Source organism: Bos mutus, chromosome X (assembly GCF_027580195.1).
Source record: "Bos mutus isolate GX-2022 chromosome X, NWIPB_WYAK_1.1, whole genome shotgun sequence".
Taxonomy (NCBI): domain Eukaryota; kingdom Metazoa; phylum Chordata; class Mammalia; order Artiodactyla; family Bovidae; genus Bos; species Bos mutus.
Genome location: NC_091646.1, coordinates 80,940,620 through 80,957,975, shown reverse-complemented (window position 1 = coordinate 80,957,975; position 17,356 = coordinate 80,940,620). Strand labels below are relative to the sequence as shown.

The 17,356-nt window shown below is 50.1% G+C and overlaps 1 protein-coding gene across 1 annotated transcript in view; it reads right to left on the bottom strand.

Moving 5' to 3' along the window:
- IQSEC2 (IQ motif and Sec7 domain ArfGEF 2) overlaps positions 1-17,356 on the bottom strand; it is a 76,879-nt gene that overhangs the window by 721 nt on the left and 58,802 nt on the right. The window contains 12 exon segments of the mRNA XM_070366657.1: positions 2-387; positions 987-1,036; positions 1,527-1,700; positions 3,295-3,456; positions 4,019-4,118; positions 5,884-6,009; positions 6,784-6,923; positions 9,441-9,607; positions 10,568-10,690; positions 11,333-11,494; positions 12,828-13,723; positions 16,126-16,527. Coding sequence (XP_070222758.1) covers positions 2-387; positions 987-1,036; positions 1,527-1,700; positions 3,295-3,456; positions 4,019-4,118; positions 5,884-6,009; positions 6,784-6,923; positions 9,441-9,607; positions 10,568-10,690; positions 11,333-11,494; positions 12,828-13,723; positions 16,126-16,527 — 2,888 coding nt within the window.

Genomic DNA, 17,356 nt, shown 5'->3' with positions numbered 1-17,356 from the left:
CTGCTGAGGCGGTGGGGGGAGAGGGGGTTGCTGGGGTGGCAGGTAGGGCGGCGGGGCCGGGCCTGGTCCTTGGCAATACTGGGCATGCAGGGCCTGGAGCTTGGACTGCCCATCAGGCAGCACCCCCAGGCCACCGTGGCTGTGACCGTGGTGGTGGTGGTGGTGGTGGTGGTGGGTGGAAGAAGCAGATGAAGAGGAGGCAGAGGCCTGGCCTGTTGGTGGCGGTGGCATCTGGAAGGGCCCCTTGCCACGCTTGCTTCCAAATAGGGAGCCCAGGAAGGATGAGGAGTTGGAGACGGGCCTCTGGCTCTTGTACTCCTCTGGCGGCGGGGGTGGGGGTGGAGGTGGCATCCTCTGGTGAGGGCGTGGACTGCTAATAACAGACCCCTGGAAGGGGGGAGGGGTGGAAGTCAGGCCGGTCTAGATGTCCTAAACCCCCAACCCTAAGCCCCAACCCCCTGGTCCCTGGGGGCTGGAGAGACAGAACCCCCCTCCACAGCATAATGGAAACCAAGTCACAGTCCTGTACTTGTACATGGAGCGCCCCCAGCTTGCAGAGCTCTGCTGTCACATCCACTATCTCATCTGAGCTTCAGCTGGGAGAGGAAGATTTAGCAGTACCTCCTCCTCATCCCCATTTTGCAGGCAGGGAGCATGTTAGGCCCAGAGAGACAGAGTGACTTGGTCAGGCTCAAAGAGCAGGACTTGGAAGTAAGAGCTTCTCTCGGCCCAACTCCAAGAGCATCACTACTTGGAGTCGGCCATGGGGTTGAGAGGGGGCTCGGGAGAGTGGAAGACAGACTGAGAGACAGGCAGAGTGAGGACAGACAGAGTTGAGGACAGATTGAGAGAGTGGTTGGCTGGGAGAGGCAGCCGCAGGGTTCCCGGCAGGGAAGAGGGGGAAGCAACAGGTCCCCTCCTCCTCTGGGGCGCCAGGGTGGCAGGGCAGGGCTCATGCAGAGAGTGGGGCAGGAGCTGGCACTTACTTCGATGGTGCTGTCCAGCGATCCCACGCTGTTACGCCGCCCCCGCTTCCCTGCGCCCACAAGCAAGGAGCCCAGCGTCAGAGCAGCAACCCCTCCTCCCCACCCGGCTGGGCTCCAGAGCTGGGCACCAGGTCTGGGCCCCTCCCAGGGACAGACACCCCTATTCCCTTTCCCCCGTTGGAGAGGGGGAGGTCGGGAGGAGGAGAGGTAGAGAAGGAGGAGCGAGAGGAGGAAAAGATGGAGGAGGAGGAGGAAAGGTGGTGCCTGAGAGACAGAAGAGGAAAGAGAGGAGAGGTGGAGCAGTGAAAGAGAGGGGCTGAGACTGTGGCCCCATTTGCACTCCCTGGCCCAAACCCTGGGCTCCGCCTGTGCTGACCCAGCTCCCAGGTCCCCTGTGGCATGGCACCTAGGATTCTGGATGAAGGCAAGATGCGTGCACGTGTGGTGAGTGCAAGGAAGGCTGGCAGTCAGTGACAGGAAGCGAAGAGGACACCCAGTCCCACGGCTCCCCAGCCAGGGGAGGGGCCCCGGGAGACTTGCCTGCATCTGAGAGGTCTCGCAGAGAACTGCTGAGTGCACCCCGTTTGAGCCCATCGCCTGCCCCATAAGTGTCCTCTAGGCTGCTTCGGGCCAGTGTGCCGTTCACCGAGTCCTTGGCCCCTCCGGGCTGTGAGGTGTTAGGCCGCATCATACCTTTCTGCTTTTCTAGCTCCGCTGGGTGGCGGTGGGGGAGACAGGGAGCAAAGGTCAGGGACAGGAGTGAGAGGCCACCTGACTGACCCCAGCCCTCTGTGGGTCTTCCCCTTCCTCACCTGCTCTGTCCTCAGGCCTCCTGCTTCGCCCCGTGGACAGCTGTACCTCAGCTACATCTCCTAAGTGCTGCAGCGCCCAGCCCATCTCACACCATCTCCTCTGGTTCAGTCTTCCCTTGTCCCTCTCAGCGCCTGCTCCTCTGGCTCCTCTCCGCTTGCTTCTCCCTCCCCTGTCTGGTCTCCCAAACCACCCCTTCCTTTCAAAACAGAGCTTTACAGTGGCTGCTTTGTTCCCAGGAGGGGCAGGAAGGCCCTTCGAGCCTATGGCAAAGGGCACTCATTCCAGAGCCCGCTCCATTCTCAGATACCTTTGCTCCAGAGCAGAGGGCTCCTGGAAGGACAGGAGTAGGAAACTAACGGAAATCAAATTCTCTATTATGTGCCAGCCATGTGCTGGGTGCTATGCTTACTCAATCTCTCTCAATCCTTATACCAGTTCAGAGGTACGTATTAGCAGCCAGTTTCCAGAGGAAGAAACCGAGAACCCGAGAAGTCACAGAGCTTGCCCAGGGCAAGTCTGGAAGTGGGGTTGCTGACATTCTGGAAGCAGGTCTGCCTGAGTCGAGTCCATGTTCTCCGGCCTTACACTCCCGCCTCCCTGTGGAGGTCACGGAGGCTTCTGTCGATCACCCATCCCTCCTCCTGGCATGCTCACCCTCTCTCTGAATGTCCCTAGGGTCTAAAGGATCTGGTGAGCTGAATGAATGACCTTGCCTTGCTGAAGAGCACAGAAGACCCCAGAACTGTGAAGGCCTCACTGAGGAGCTGTCCACCACATCTCTCTCTGTCTCTCTGTCTGTCTATCTGCCTGCCTTTCTCGTTAACACCATATTACTTAACCTGGAGAAAAGAACTTAGAGGACATTGGGAGGAATGAGATACAATCACTATTTTCTATTATATATGATCAGAATGACTTGATGTGGCCCCTGAAGGCCAAGAGGATGGGTCATCAGGACTCAGTTCAGGAACGAGAATGTGGGGAGAGGAAAGGAGAGGCTGGGAAGGGGAGTAACATCAGTTGGACACTAACGACGTTCAACACTCATGTCCTGTGAACATGTAGGACACATCCTCCACCTTATTTCATTGAATCTTCACAACTCTGTGAAGATTTCACCACCCCAATTTCATGTATGAAGAAACTGAGGCTCAGAGAGTCAGGTACCTCTCCCCAGTTTACCCAGATAATAAGTAGCATACCTGGCATCTGAAACTAGAGTCCTACCTCCAATACCCTGCTTCTTCTCCCTGCTCCCTTTCAACAGAAGGAAGTGCTGGCTCATAATTAGGGCTTGAAATAATAACGAGGTTGAGAGGTAATGAGCCTCTTGTCACTGAAGGTATTCAATCAGAGGCTGAAGGGTTCCTGGAATGAGGGTAGGAAGTTTGGACAAGCTAACCCCCAACTCTGAGTTTCTCAGAGGACAGGATTCTTAGTGTCTGCAAGGCACTGTATTAGGAGTCGGGGAAGGAGATGTGGCTGGGTTACTCACACTCCACACGGTATTTCTCCATCTCCTGCACCTCAGCGATGGATTCTCGGAGGTCAGATGTGAAGCGCAGCCGATCCTGGAGGCTGGGGGCATTGAAGATGATGAGGACTTTGCGCTCCCCACCAGGTACTGCAGACAGCAACTTGATCCCAAACTGGTAATCTGTGGGGAAGGGGAAGGTCAGGCACCTCTGTCTGAGGCAAGGTGGCTCATATGTGAAATAACTTTTCTCATGTCCATCTCTGACCCCGCCTCTTCTCTGCATGAGCATCGTCAGCGGGCCCCCTTTGCTCCAAAGCCCCCAGACTCCTGGTAGTCATGGTACTCCCTATGCCTCAGGACGGAAAGGCAGGCTGAACTCCGGCTATTCTCTAGAACCCTTTCCTTCACCCCTCTGGCTCTACTCACATTGCTTCTGCTGCCCAGAAGCCACCCATCAAAGCTCCTCTGGCTTAGTCCTTCAATGCGTGGCGTGATCACCATCACTTAAGCCCATCAGAAAACATACATGCTGCAGTTCTCCGCAAGATTATGAGCTCCCAGGGCACAGACCCAAGTCATACTCCACCCTGACCTGCCTTCCATCCTGGGACCAAGGAGGTGCTTTGGAGACCTCAGCCCTGTTGTAAAGGAGTCCCAAAACTGGAGGCTGGTGTGGAGGAAGGATGAGCATGAGGGCCATGGCAAAGACTCTTGGGATGTTGGGATCCAAGAAGGGACTCACATGAATTCTGGAAGAGCTGCATGTGCATTTCCACGAGGGGAAAGGACTGACGGAAACTGTATGTCACCAAGATCTTCTTCTTCTGGAAAATTTTGGTGACCTTTGGCAGGGGTAGGAAAAAGACAAGAGGCAGGGTTTGGGGTGGGGAATTTCCCATGGCATCTATTGCTTGTTACTGCCTACCCCATACCCCCCATACCACCACTAACAGACATATACACACAAACACACATACCCACAAGTTGGGGAGAACTGAAGCTTGGTGGAGCAGAACAGGAGAGACGGGAGAGAAATGCAAGTTCCTGATATAATGATGATGCGCAACAGGCATTCACGATTTTTATAGGAACTAACTGAATGCTGCTCCCCCCAGGAAGCCTCTTTTAATACCGCACATAGAGTCCCCCTCCCACCATTTTCTGAGCTTCTAGAGTGCTGGTTCAGTGCCTTTCACCATTAGGCTTGAGGAAAGTGCTATGAGTGTGTGATTGCTGGACTGGAAACACCAAGAGGAGTCTGGTTCTTGTCTATCTTGCCCACCTGGGCCAGACCCAGCGCACATTGGAAATCTTCAATAAACCAATGTGTAGAGTTAATGAGTCTTCTTCTCAACAACTCAAGGTCTTTATCAAGTACTCGGGTGTTCTAGACTCAGCTAACATGAGTTGGAAACATCTCAGACCATCTGCAAGTGGCATTTAAAAGCACATTATTTGATTTCAGGATGGTTACGGTACACGCTTATGCAAAGCATCTTTTTAGCCCTTTGGATTGTGAGAGAACAAGGACTGAGTCTCCCTCATCTCTGGGAACCCAGTGCCTAGTATGGGGCTGGGCACCCACAGTGCACGATGGATGGTGAAACATTTACTCAATACCCATGTGGGCGAACCCCTCCTCTGGGTTAGGCTAGTCCACATCTGACGTGTTATTTCACCCCCATGACAACCCTGAGCTGGGGATTAGCTCCACTTCACAGAAGAGGAAATAAAAGCTCAGAGAGGGCACTGGAGGAGCTTCATCTAAAGTAGCAATTCTCAACTAGAGGTGACTTTGCCCCCTAGAGGACATTTTTAGTTTGAGTGCTACTGCTATCTAGGAGGTAGAAACCAGGGGTGCCGCTAAATATGCTACAATGCACAGGACAGCTCTCACAACAGAGTATCCCACATCCGCCCCAGATGTCAATAGTTCCGAGGCTGAGAGACCTGCTCTAAAGGACAGAACATCAAGGGAGGACAGGTCACTGTCCTCAAATCCCTGAGCAGCTGTCTAAGAGCAGCTCTCTGGGATCCCAAGGGTTGAGTCAAGATTATTGGAGGAAACTCATTGGGAGACAGATTCTAGCAGTCAGAGCTGTCCGAACAGAAAACTGGCTCCCTTAGAGGAAGGCAGCCTTCTGTGCTGCACTCATGCAAGCAGAGGACCATGCGGGAATCTGGCTCTTGCCTGGGATAAGAGGTTGGGCAGGACCCTGAACTTCCCTTCCCATCTGCAGAGTCCTAAGAGTCCCAGTTCTAAAAGACATATGTCTACACTGGTGATGAGCTCGGTTTTAAGAATTACTTCAAGCATCCCAACCACCAACCTACTGGGCTATTAAGGTGGGCATGGACTTTTTATACCACTTCCCAGATTGTAAGCCTGTTATCTGCCCTGGTCCTCACCTTTTCTGTCCGCCTGTGGCTGTCACTACCTCCAAATGGATCCTCCAAATGGTGAAGTAAAGGAGGGGCAGAGGCACCCAGATCACATGGCAGAGCTACTTACCCACCATGCCTCCACCCACCAATGTTAATGGTTTACACCCCACCCAGAGTCCAAGCTCACCACTTCCCTCCTTCTCCTCCCCTCAATGTGCATACCACAAGGAGATCGTTGAAGAGGAAGACCTCCCGCTGGTGCAACCCTAGCCTCTGTGGGCGGTTTGGATCTGGCACCTCATAGAGCTGGCAGCAGCAAACCAGTCGACGGTGAGGAAGAGATAGGACCTAGATAGGCATGAAGAAATAGGTGTGCGCAAGGCCAGCCCACCAGCTTCAGGCATCTTAACATTAACTGCAAGAGTAAGTTCACTTCTGGTATATATCACTGTCACTCTGATACAAGGAATCTAAGCAACTAAGCCTAGGCTTATCTTTGTCCCTGCAGCTCCCTCTGTCTGGAATGCTTTCCTTGCTCAGCTCCCTATGGCCACATTCTACCATTCCTCCAAACCCCAGTTCCAGTGTTCCCTTTTCTAAAAAGCCATTCCTAATCTCACTGGGCTGAAAATGACCTCTCCCTCCCATGTGCTGCCCCTAAATTAACCTAACTATAAGGTGGAGGTATTGAGTTTTTGTCTGACACCTCCCCACCCTGGTCTGTGCTTCCAAGGACAGAGACCATAATTTATTCGTACCTGTGTCCCCAGTGCCAACTGAAATGCTAGGCTCAGTGGAAAGGCATCTGTAAGTGTTTGTTGACTAAAAGACTAGAGTGTGTTTGTGGCTTCGGTCATCAGCTAACTATTATCTTGACTGCTCACTTGGGTGGACCAGCCAAACCAGAGGTGAGAAGCATGTTAATATTTACACAGCATCCACGATGTGCCTTGCCATGCGCCAGATCCATTCCCACAGAGCATCCCACTCAAGCTGCCCCACCACTCCTGAGGAATGCATCACCACCCACTCCATTCGGCAGTTGAGGGGAGCCTGGGGCTCAGAGGGGCATGGACTCACCTCCCCAACCTTGTTCCTTCTTCAGCCTCCCAAGGCGCTTACCGGTTTCTTGCCTACAATCATGCGCTCCACAGCCTGCACTTGGGACACGTGGTCATCGTTGGTCCGCAGTTCGCGTCCCTGGATGCGCTGGTAAATGCCCACTAGGAGGTCTCGGGGGATGTCTTCACCATTGTCAACCCCTGGTGGAGGGAATACATAGGAATATATAGTATACATGTGGGGAATGGGTGGCAGGGATTCTCCACAACCCTCCACACCCAGGTGTGGGCCATAACGATGGCCAGGACTGGAGGGAACAGCCGCCCTTGGCCCCTTGGCCAGGATCAGGCCAGGAGAGTCAGTTGCTTTCTTCCCCAGGACAGGAATTTTGTCTAACAACTCAGAGAACAGTGTGATTAAAACAATGACACTTTTTTTGGGCCTTTCTAATTAACAAAAATAATGTTAAATGATAATATCCAGTGTTAGGAAGAGTTCAGGGAAGCAGGCATATGTACTAACATGACTGTTTTGGAAGGTAATTTGGCAAGCCTAACTATTCAGTGATTCCTCTTCTAGGAACCCACTGTAAGGAATTACTCAGAAATATGTGCAAAGATATATGTATAAGTACAGCTTATGATAAAATTTTCAAACAATCTAAGTTCTAACAGCCAAGGAATACTGAAGTAAAACTGAATATATCCATTTCATAAAATAATTTATAGCTGTTAAAAATTTGATATTTATTTTAAAAAATCATAAGAAAATTCCTATAGCAAGTGAAAAAAAAAGCAAGATAATAAATTGCTTGTACAACCTGATCTTAACTGTATAGTTATACTTGTTGCTGTTGTTTAGTCACTAAGTCAAATAAATGGAGAGATATTCCATTTTCATGAATTGTTGTTGCTGTTACTGTTTATTCTCTAAGTTGTGTCTCATTCTTTCACAACCCCATGGACTGTAGCCCACCAGGTTCCTCTGTCCGTGGGGTTCTCCAGGCAAGAATACTGGAGTGTGTTGCCAGTTCCTTCTCCAGATGATCTTCCCAACTCAGTGATCAAACCCGCATCTCCTGCATTACAGGCAGATTCTTTCCCACTGAGCCACTGGGGGAGCCCATAGTTACATGTGCATAGGAAAAAAAGACTACAATACACCAAAATATCAACCATGGTTGACTCTAGGGGACAGAATTTTGGATGGTTAAAATTTTTAATAACGTCTATATTTCTAAAATTTTTGGAATGAACAGGAATTCATTTCATTTGCTTATTTATTTAATAATTTGAGGGTAAAGATATACACATATACAATATATGTGTATTGTACAATATATGTACATATATAAATATATACATTGTACACATACAATATATGTACATACATAATATATACATTGTACATATACAATATATATGTACACATATAAAATATGTACATGTGTGTATATGTATACACATGTACATATACACACATATATACATACACACAGACAAGGAGGGGAGAGGGAGAATGGATGAAATGAGTGAACGAACGAATGAATGACTAATGGCAGGCTCCTGGGAGAGAGCTCCAGATGGCCTCTGGTCTGTCTTACTCCTTCCTTTGAAGTCTACCATCCTTCTGATTGTCTGCTGAGCAAAACCCACTCACTCCTCTAACAAAAACCTTCTGCTAAAGAAAATGTTTTCTCCTTAGGAAATGCCAAGCCTCCTCCTTGGACACCAGGTACTAAAAGAACAGCCTTCATCACGCCGCCTTTTTACCTCAGGAGTCAGACAGCTTAAAAGCCCAATGATGCAAACCCCTGACAGTCAGCAAATCTGTCTTGTCTGTTTGTTTTTCCTCAATTATACTTCCCTCTTTCGTTTCTGTTTAAATAATCCTAACATCTGTGCCATTTCTAGTAGGCTGCTCTTTGGTGAGAGGCAGGGCTTGACATCAATACAATAAACCAAGAAAAAAGTCAAGGGGACACCTTTCATCTGGCACGTCAAGGCCCCTGGAAACTGGTTCTAACTGACCTTCCTAACTAGATTGTCTGCCTCCTCTCGATTGTTCTCCAAACAACTTTTTTTTCCTACCTCTGTGCCTTTGTTATTCTTACTGCTAGGTAAGCCTCCTCTTCCCTGAGCTCTAAATATACTTTTGGCCTGTCTGACATCACAGTTCGTTTCCTGTCTTGTGCTGGGTATCTGGTACTACAAGTCAGTCTCTCGCGCACAAACTAGGAGCCCTCTTGGGGCAGGGACTGTGGCAGATGCCCCTCCATGGTCCTTAGCACCTATCATAGGGACTGGCACACATGAGGCACTCAGTGTCAACTGCCTGGCTGGCTGATTGATGAATGAATAAATGAATGCTGAGTGGAGGAAAGGGCACCTAAAATAAATAAGTCTTTATGGGCAAACAAGGGAGGGAAACGGAGTGATGAGTGAATTAGTGTAAGTTCCATAAAAGTCATGGATTTTACCTCCCGTTCAGGATCTCCTGTTTAGTCAATATTCAGTGTGAGAATGAATGTTCAGACAAATGACCATTTGAGTGATTTAATAAGTAAATGCTGTGGGAACATCTAGCCTTGGCAGAAAGTGAGGTTAAATTTTCAGGGAGCAGATGTGATCTCCCTCTTATTCCCACCCCCGCCACCTGGCCCACTTTCCTTTCCCAGGTGAAAGACAAGAAAAGCTGATGGGAAGCTCTGGGGTCACCTCTCAGGTTCTTGATGAAGTCATCTAGTTTCATCTTGCGTTCAGCCTTGACGCTGGGACTGTACATGTCAGTATTGAGGAGGATGATGGCAAAAGCAAGGATGAAAATGGTGTCTGGATTCCGGAACTGGCGCACGAGGGCTGGGTTACACACACAGTACCGCTGGCTGCAGGGCAGGAGGGGTCAAGACCAGGGTCAGGCACCAGTAATCTCCACCTACCCACCATCCTCCCATCTGGCACCACCAATTCTCTCCTCCAAGACATATTCCCAAACCCTTTGGGTCTCTCCTCTTTCTTCAGACTTTCCTCAAGATTAGCATGTAAAAATCACAACCTTTCATGGAGCTTTGCCAGGGGATTTATGTATGTCATCTCCTATAATCCCATTATAGTTTTGCAGCCCCATTTTACAGATGAAGTGACTGAAGCCCAAAGTGGCCTTCAGTGTTTAGGATAAAAGAGTTGATAAACGGTGAAACCAGGGTGAAAATCCAGATCTTTCTGACTACAAAGCAAATCCTCCCATGTCAGAAAACAAGTTCCCAGTATTTCTATTTCTCTTCTAAATACCCCAAAGTGGTGGAGTCAGGGCTTATAACCAGGTCTTATGCCTGATCCCTGCAGCATTCATGGAGGAAGATAATAGTTAAGAGCATGGGTCATGGACTCAGACACACGAGCTGAAATTCTGGTTCCACTGCTTATTCACCATATGACTCTGGGCAAGTTACTCAGCCTCTCTAAACTTCTGATTTCTCATCTGCAAAATGAGAATAATAAGAGAAGCACCTACCCCACCAGGTTGTTGGGAATATTCACTGAAATAATCATGTAAAGTGTCCAGCTCAGTAACCCAATCAATACCTGATGAGTATGGTATCGGCTTAGGGAACATGAGTTGTTGCTGATGCTGTTGTCACTTATTAGAGGCCCATGTCCCAGATGCTAAGCTGGATACTTTAGGCACATTACCTCTGATCATCCAACTGCCTTGCAATATAGGATTTATAATTTCCAATTTCTAGTTCAGAAAGTATGAGGCTCAGAGAAATGACTCATAGACCCATCCTACACTGCCCCCCAAAGCAGAGAAAGGCAGCTTTAGTACTGGGAAGTGGGCACACCTGAAGGCTTCGATGAGTCGTTCCACTTTCTGGGCCTCACCCTGAACCCGGATGTGGGATTGGAACTTCCGGAGCGCGTCATCCAAATCCATGGAGGAGAAGTCCATTTCATCCACCACACAGCTGAGGAGCAGAGAAGGGGGTGTGGCACTCTCAATTCCTCTGCAAAGAACCTCTGACCCACCCTGACCTGCTCCAATGAACCAAATCCCCCACTGATAGACTTCCAAAATCTGAACCTGTGGCCCAAGCAAGTACTTCTGAGGATGAAAGTGGAAGTCGCTCAGTCGTGTCTGACTCTTTGCGACCCCATGGAGTATACATACATGGAATTCTCCAGGCCAGAATATTGGAGTGGGTAGCTGTCCCCTTCTCCAGGGGATCTTCCCAACCCAAGGATCGAACCCAGGTCTCCCACACTGCAGGCAGATTCTTTACCAGCTGAGCCACCAGGGAAGCCCAAATGAGGATAGAATGTTTGAAATGGAACCCATCTCAGAAAATCCAGGCAAGACACATGGTTGCTAAGGGTCTGTTCCATCAACCCACTGATATCAGGGATGGGAAAACTGAGGCTCAAAGCAGGTCTTGCCTGGGGCCACCCAGAAGATGTTAGGACTAACACCAAGAGAGATCAGATCTCTTTAGGGCGGAGAGGTATGGGAGCAGGAAGGTCTATTCATCCTGTTTTGCAAAGTTTATCCCCCTCCTGCCCTCCTTTTCCAGGAACCCCTGGCCTAGTCTGTCCCAGCCTGGGGTCCTCACTCCAACACGTCTCTGTTGAACTGCTTCTGCCGGTTCCCTAGGAATTCCCCTATCATCTGCCGGCTCAGGCCTTTCCGTTCCAGGATGAAGTGAGCCACTCCCACCGGCGTGTCTGACAGGAAGCCCCGCTCAATCAGATACTGGATACCCTTCTCTGGCTTCCTGCAGAAAGAGGGGAGAAAGATGAGATGACAATCCTCCTGGAACTCTGCCCCCTGCCCTATATCTTGAACTAATTTTGGGCCCAACCATGGCCTCAGGGAGCCAAGAAGGTCCACTCCCTTCTGTGGTCCACTCACTTCATGGTACACTTAAGAAAACTGAGGCCCAAGGGAAAGAAGCCACTTTCCCATTTCACAGAGCTTCAGAAATTCCAAGGTATCTTCAACTCAACTTCCTCCTTCACTGGAGCCACATTCCAGTTGAAAGAAAATTAAGATCTGATGAGAGCCTGTTCTGTGCCAGGAGCTTTGGTATTCTCCATAGGCACTGAGGAGTCCTGGGAGAAGGCCTGAGCTCCAGGTTAAGTCCTTCTCTTCGAGTCACAGACCCTCGGAGTAGGAAAGTAGTAAAAAGATTACTTTTTCCACATCCCACTCAGGAGGCACCACCAAGCCTCTGAGTGTTTCTATAGATCAGTTGCTCCCTACTTTCCATATCTGGGTCTGAGCTATCCCATATTCAGAATCCCAGAGCCTTAGGGCCTCATGAGGCTAGAATTTGGGAGACTTTGGCGCCACAGATGGAGTCTCAGATCCATTACTTACCATGCATGAATTGGAACAATTCCCTTTAGTTCTCCAAGCCTCAGTTCCTTCTCTATAAAATAGGGACACAACTACCCACTTTGCTGAGTTATCATGAGAACTAAATACAGATGGCCATGTCTAATAGGCTATAAAGATGTAAGGCATTTGTTTTCTAATCAAATGTCACACTCGTATTCCACTGCTAAGCACCTGGCACAAGACCAGGTACCTAGAAAGAACTCAGTCCTGGTCACTGACTAGTCCAGCACAGCACCCTGCCCCCAACACCTCAAACATCCATAGACTGCTAGTTAGTTGGTAGAAACACTGAAGCCCAAGGAAGGGACACACCTTGCTCAGGGCTACCCAGTGAGTCTGGCCCAAGTCTCCTGTTTCTGAGAGCAGGGTTCTTCATATACAACATCGGCTAGCCTAACCAAAAAGGGAAGGTGGGAGACCCAAGGTTCAGAAGCCATTCTATAGAGAGAGAACTAGGGCCAGAGAGGAAAGCATCTCACCCAAGACGACACAGTCAGAAGCAGAACCAGGACCACAACTGCCTCTCATGGGTGTGGGGGCAACTTTCCATTCTTGTCACCCTATTGCCCATTGTATTCCCTGAACAGCTAGAGAGAAACACCATCCACAAAGTGGAAGGATGGCGGCAGCAGGATCACCGCCTCCAGGAGTCCAAGTGCCTGCAGCAGGGTCGGTAGGGGCGACAAGGTGGGAATGGGAACACGTACTTATTGAACAAGTTGAGGCCAATTCGGTAGTGCCGCCTCTGCACCACATCGTTGTTGAAGGCTGGCGAGTCCCAGCTGTGCCTGGTCTCCCGCTGGTAGGTCTGCTTGCACAGGCCGGTGGCTGGAGGCTCCCTCAGGCTGTCCCGCGAAGAGGAGCCAGAGCTGCAGTTGATGGTCTCGTTGGAATTGCTGGAGCTCTCAAGGCTCTCGTTATCTCCACCATCAGAGTTCTCGCCTGCTGCCTCGCACTTCCCCAACCTCCGACCCCCAGCCACACCACTGGGCCCAGTGCCACTGTTGGGGGCTGGTGGTAGGGGCCCTGGCGGGGCTGGGGCTGGGCCCTCCGGGGCTGGGTAGTGGCGGTGTGGGATTGGGGCCCTGCCTGGTGGCCCCTTGTGCTTCAGGGTCCCATGGGGGCTGCAGCCATCAGCCTCATACACGAGCTGACGGTGGACAGAGCCGCGATCTGAGCGGTCACTCAGGTCCACGGAGCTGTCACTGGGAGGTTCAATGGTAAGCAGGGGCAGGTGGGCAGCCCGCAGCCGGAAATCCCGACATTCCAAGCACCCAGGACCCCTGCGAGTGCCTTCCTCACGGCTACCATCTTCCCGGGACCCTGCTGGCACTGGTGGAGGAACTGGAGGGAGAGGGGCTGGTGCCCAGAACTCAGGTCTGCCCTGGGCAGGAGGCTCTGTGCTAGGCAGTCGTTCAGGGGATGGTGGGGGAACTGGGTCATCCAAGTAGAGGGGAAGGTCACTGAAGGATGTGGCCGAGCTGTCTTCTTGCTGTTCCTTTGACTCTCGCTTCTCCAGCTGGGCTGACCCTGGTTCCTCAGACATGGGCCCCGATGGGTGGCAGTTCAAGGCCTCGTCAATGGATTCAGCCAGAGACTTTACCTGAGGTGGAGGGGAAGGGGGAGGAGGGGAAAGGAGAAAAAGGAGAGAAAGATGAAGGACAGTGGGATGGTGAAAGGGTGGGAATGAGGGAGGGAGGGAAGGAAAAAGTGGGGGGATCTTCCTGGTGCGGCAGCCAGAAAAGTACTTCCCCTCCCCTACCTCCCAAGATTCTCTGCAGGACATAACTCCCAGGGAGCCATTGTGAGCTCACAGGAGCTGGAACTTATGCCCACAAGTTCCATTCTCAGACATCCCAATACCTTCTTCATGTCCATATAGACCCAAGCCAAATGCCGCCTCCTCACTAATCCCAAGCCACATTCCTGCCTCTGCCTTCCCTTAGGGTAAACCAAAATCCCAGCTGCCTCTGGGCTCCTGGAGCCCTCTGTCTGGTTCTCTCTTAGGAAATCCATGACATTTAGCCTTGAGAATCTGGACCAAAGCTGGCCTCATTCTGGTATCTAGCTTCCCAACTGGTCCCTAATGATCCCCGCCTCCTGCTATTCACACCCTCATGTACCATAGTGTCCCAGGGTTGGTCTGTGGGACCGGCAGCATCTGGCAAATGTGATGGGATGTCACTTCTGAGATTAGGTTAGGAAAGACTGCAGCTTTTATCCTGAGTACTCTCACTCGCTTGTGCTCCCTCTCTCAGATCCTTCACTCTGGGGGAAGCCACACCGTGAGCAGTCCTATAGAGAGGCCCATGTGGTAAGGCCCTGAATCCTCCTGCCAACAGCCAAATGAGTGAGCTTGGAAGCAGACCCATCAGCCCTGGATAAGCCTTTAGAGACTACAGTCCCACCCTATAACTTGATCACAGCCTCATGAGAGACGCTATGCGAGAGCCACCAGTCAAGCCACCCCAAGATTCCTGGCCCTCAGAAACTATATGGGATAATAACTGTTTGTTGTTTAAGCTCAGTCTTTACATTCAGTTTTAAGCTACTAAATTTTGGGATCATTTGATATGCAGCAATAGATACTTCCCCATTAGACTTGAATAGCACTGAGAGGTGGGCCCAGGCCTGGTTCCTCAGTCTCCCCACCAGACTATGAGGCCAGTACTTGAGGGATGGGTCCAGGCTGGGTTTCTCTCTTTTTAGCTCAGCTTGACACACTGATTGACACAGAAGAGATGGTCAATGAAATGTGTCATATGAATGCATAAATGAGTGATTTAGATCTTCCCTTTAACACTTCTTTCCTGTCTTCTACCTGCCTCCTCTCCCAACCCCATCACTAACTCCAGGGAAGCATGACCAAGCTTAGGGCAGGGCCAGATCACAGAGGTTAGAGCAGAATGATTTCTTCTCTTATACACTTTCATTCATTGATTCAACAATTTTTACCAAATATCTTTTTGGTTTTAGGAAGGAAACTAACATGTACTTAGCAAATGCCATATACTAGGTGCTTTCAGATATATTACCGAGTTGAACTCAACCTTCCAAACAGCTCTAAAAAATGGTTTTATCTTCATGTTATTGATCATGTTTCAGTGGAGTTAAACAGTTTGCCCATGGTCACATAGCTGGGAAATGGCAGAACTGGGATTTGCACCTGATCAGCTGTGCTGACACACTCCAAGCCTAGAATGATCTCCCACCACTATCACTGCCGCTTGCATCCCCACCCTTCCCTGCTTTTCCTGATGCAATGCTTATGCAAGCAACACCCTTCTGACTATCTCTAACTTGCTAACTCTTCACTGCCTGCTGAGGCCCAGTTCCAGTGCTGTTTTCTCAAAAAAGCCTGCTCTCATCCTCCCAGAAGAAAATTTCCTCTCCCTCCTCTGGGTTCCCACAGCACTATATGGGATCTCTTCTCAGGGCTCTGAGTGCACTCTTTTAGGAAACAGTCCTGTGCACATGTGCCTGCTATTTCCTGCTCGCTTGGGAAGATCCTTGAGAAAAAGAATCCTGGCCAATTCATCTGTCTCCCCCACAGTGCCCAGCACAGAGCCTGGTCCATGATCGTATGGTATAAGGGAAAGCTTTGGAACCAGACAGAGCTGAGTCCTGATCCAATTTGGAAAAGTCACTTCACCTCTCAGGGTTGTGGAGCCTCAGTTTCCTCCTCTGTAAAACCAGGATAGCACCCCCAGTCTCGAAGGCCATTATGAGGCATATAGAGGACCTGATATAAAGTAGGAGCTGTTAGTTAGGCCTTAATCTGATAGTGGCTCATGTTCCAGAGTGAGAACTTGCATGTTTGAACAATATAATTTTTCTCTTGCCAATCCTTTCTCATTACCCTCACAGTCCCTACTCAGATGCTAGCTATTTGTTGTTATCAAAGCAACAACTTGTTGGGCAACTTCCTTGAAGTACAGGGAAAAGGTTGTAGTAGTAGCCAGAGCGTGGAGATGGAGAGAAAAGACCCTTTTCAGGGATGCTTACCTGTTTGGAGAAGGAGTCCTCAAGCTCCGTGATGTCGTTAGAAAACTCTCCAGATGTGGTGACGGAGCTTCCCCCACCATCGATGCCCCCTCCGCAGGAGCCGCCATATGGGAGCCCCCGTTCAAGCCGGTGGCTCCGGGCCCCAGCCATGGCACCCTCGTCCAGCGAGGCAGGCTTGCCCTCGAAGTACGCGGGGTTCTGTGCCTTCTCATATTCTTCAAAGGAGAACTGCATCCGCATGTTGGAAAGGATGATGCGGCGGGACATGCGACTCTCTGAAGCTGAGCTGCGGAGCCGCTCAAAGTTCTTGTTCATGCGGTACTGGCGGAAGGCCGTCTGGATGGTCCTGGCGGCCCTGCGGCTCAGGAAGGAGCCCCCATACTTCCTCTCCAGCATTTCCACCTGGCAGGGGAAGGTGGAGGGGAACAAAGTCAGAAACTTACGACAGCCTCCTCATCTCCCTGGGCCTCAGGCATACCACCTACCGAGTCATAGCTAACTGCTTACAGCTGCCTGGATGCACCAGGCTGGGGTCTGGGTGGTGTTCTTACTTTATTATCAGATAGCACATGTCACACGGGACTGAATTGTGGTTTTCTTTCTTTTTTTTTTTTTATTTACAAAAAGTAGATGTTCACTATTTAAAGAGAAAAGAAACAGAGAAGCTAAAACAGGAAAGAAAGGAAGACATCAATTGAAGGCAAGAAGGAGAAAGAAGAGGGAGAAAGAGAGAGGAAGGAAGGGAAAAAAGGGAAGGAGGGAAGGAAGGGAGGAAGGAAAGAAAGTTGCTTCACCTAAATTCCCAACACCTAGGCATAATCACAATTACATTTTGGGATATATCCTTCCAGTTTTTTTACTTCTGTACATAGTATTTTGTGCCCCCCTTTTGGCTAAACAATATCTTGTGTGATACATGTGATATACTGGAAAACAGTGTTCTGAATTTGTCAACTTACATGTGTGCTTCTCCCCTTACACTGAGATTATTGAGGACTTGGTCTTTTATCTACACATCTCCAGTGTCCAGCATGGAGCTCACTAAATGTTTGCTGAGTGAATACAAGACTCAGTGGATGGATGGTGAATGGGTCAGTGAGGTCCCAGTCAGGTGAAGGGTTCCTCTTCCATTCCAGTCTCACCATCCCTCCCTGGACACCACCTTCGAGCACCATATTCCAATCTCTTCCCTGGTCCTCTCACCCCCCCATCCCCACCGGCACCCCCACCC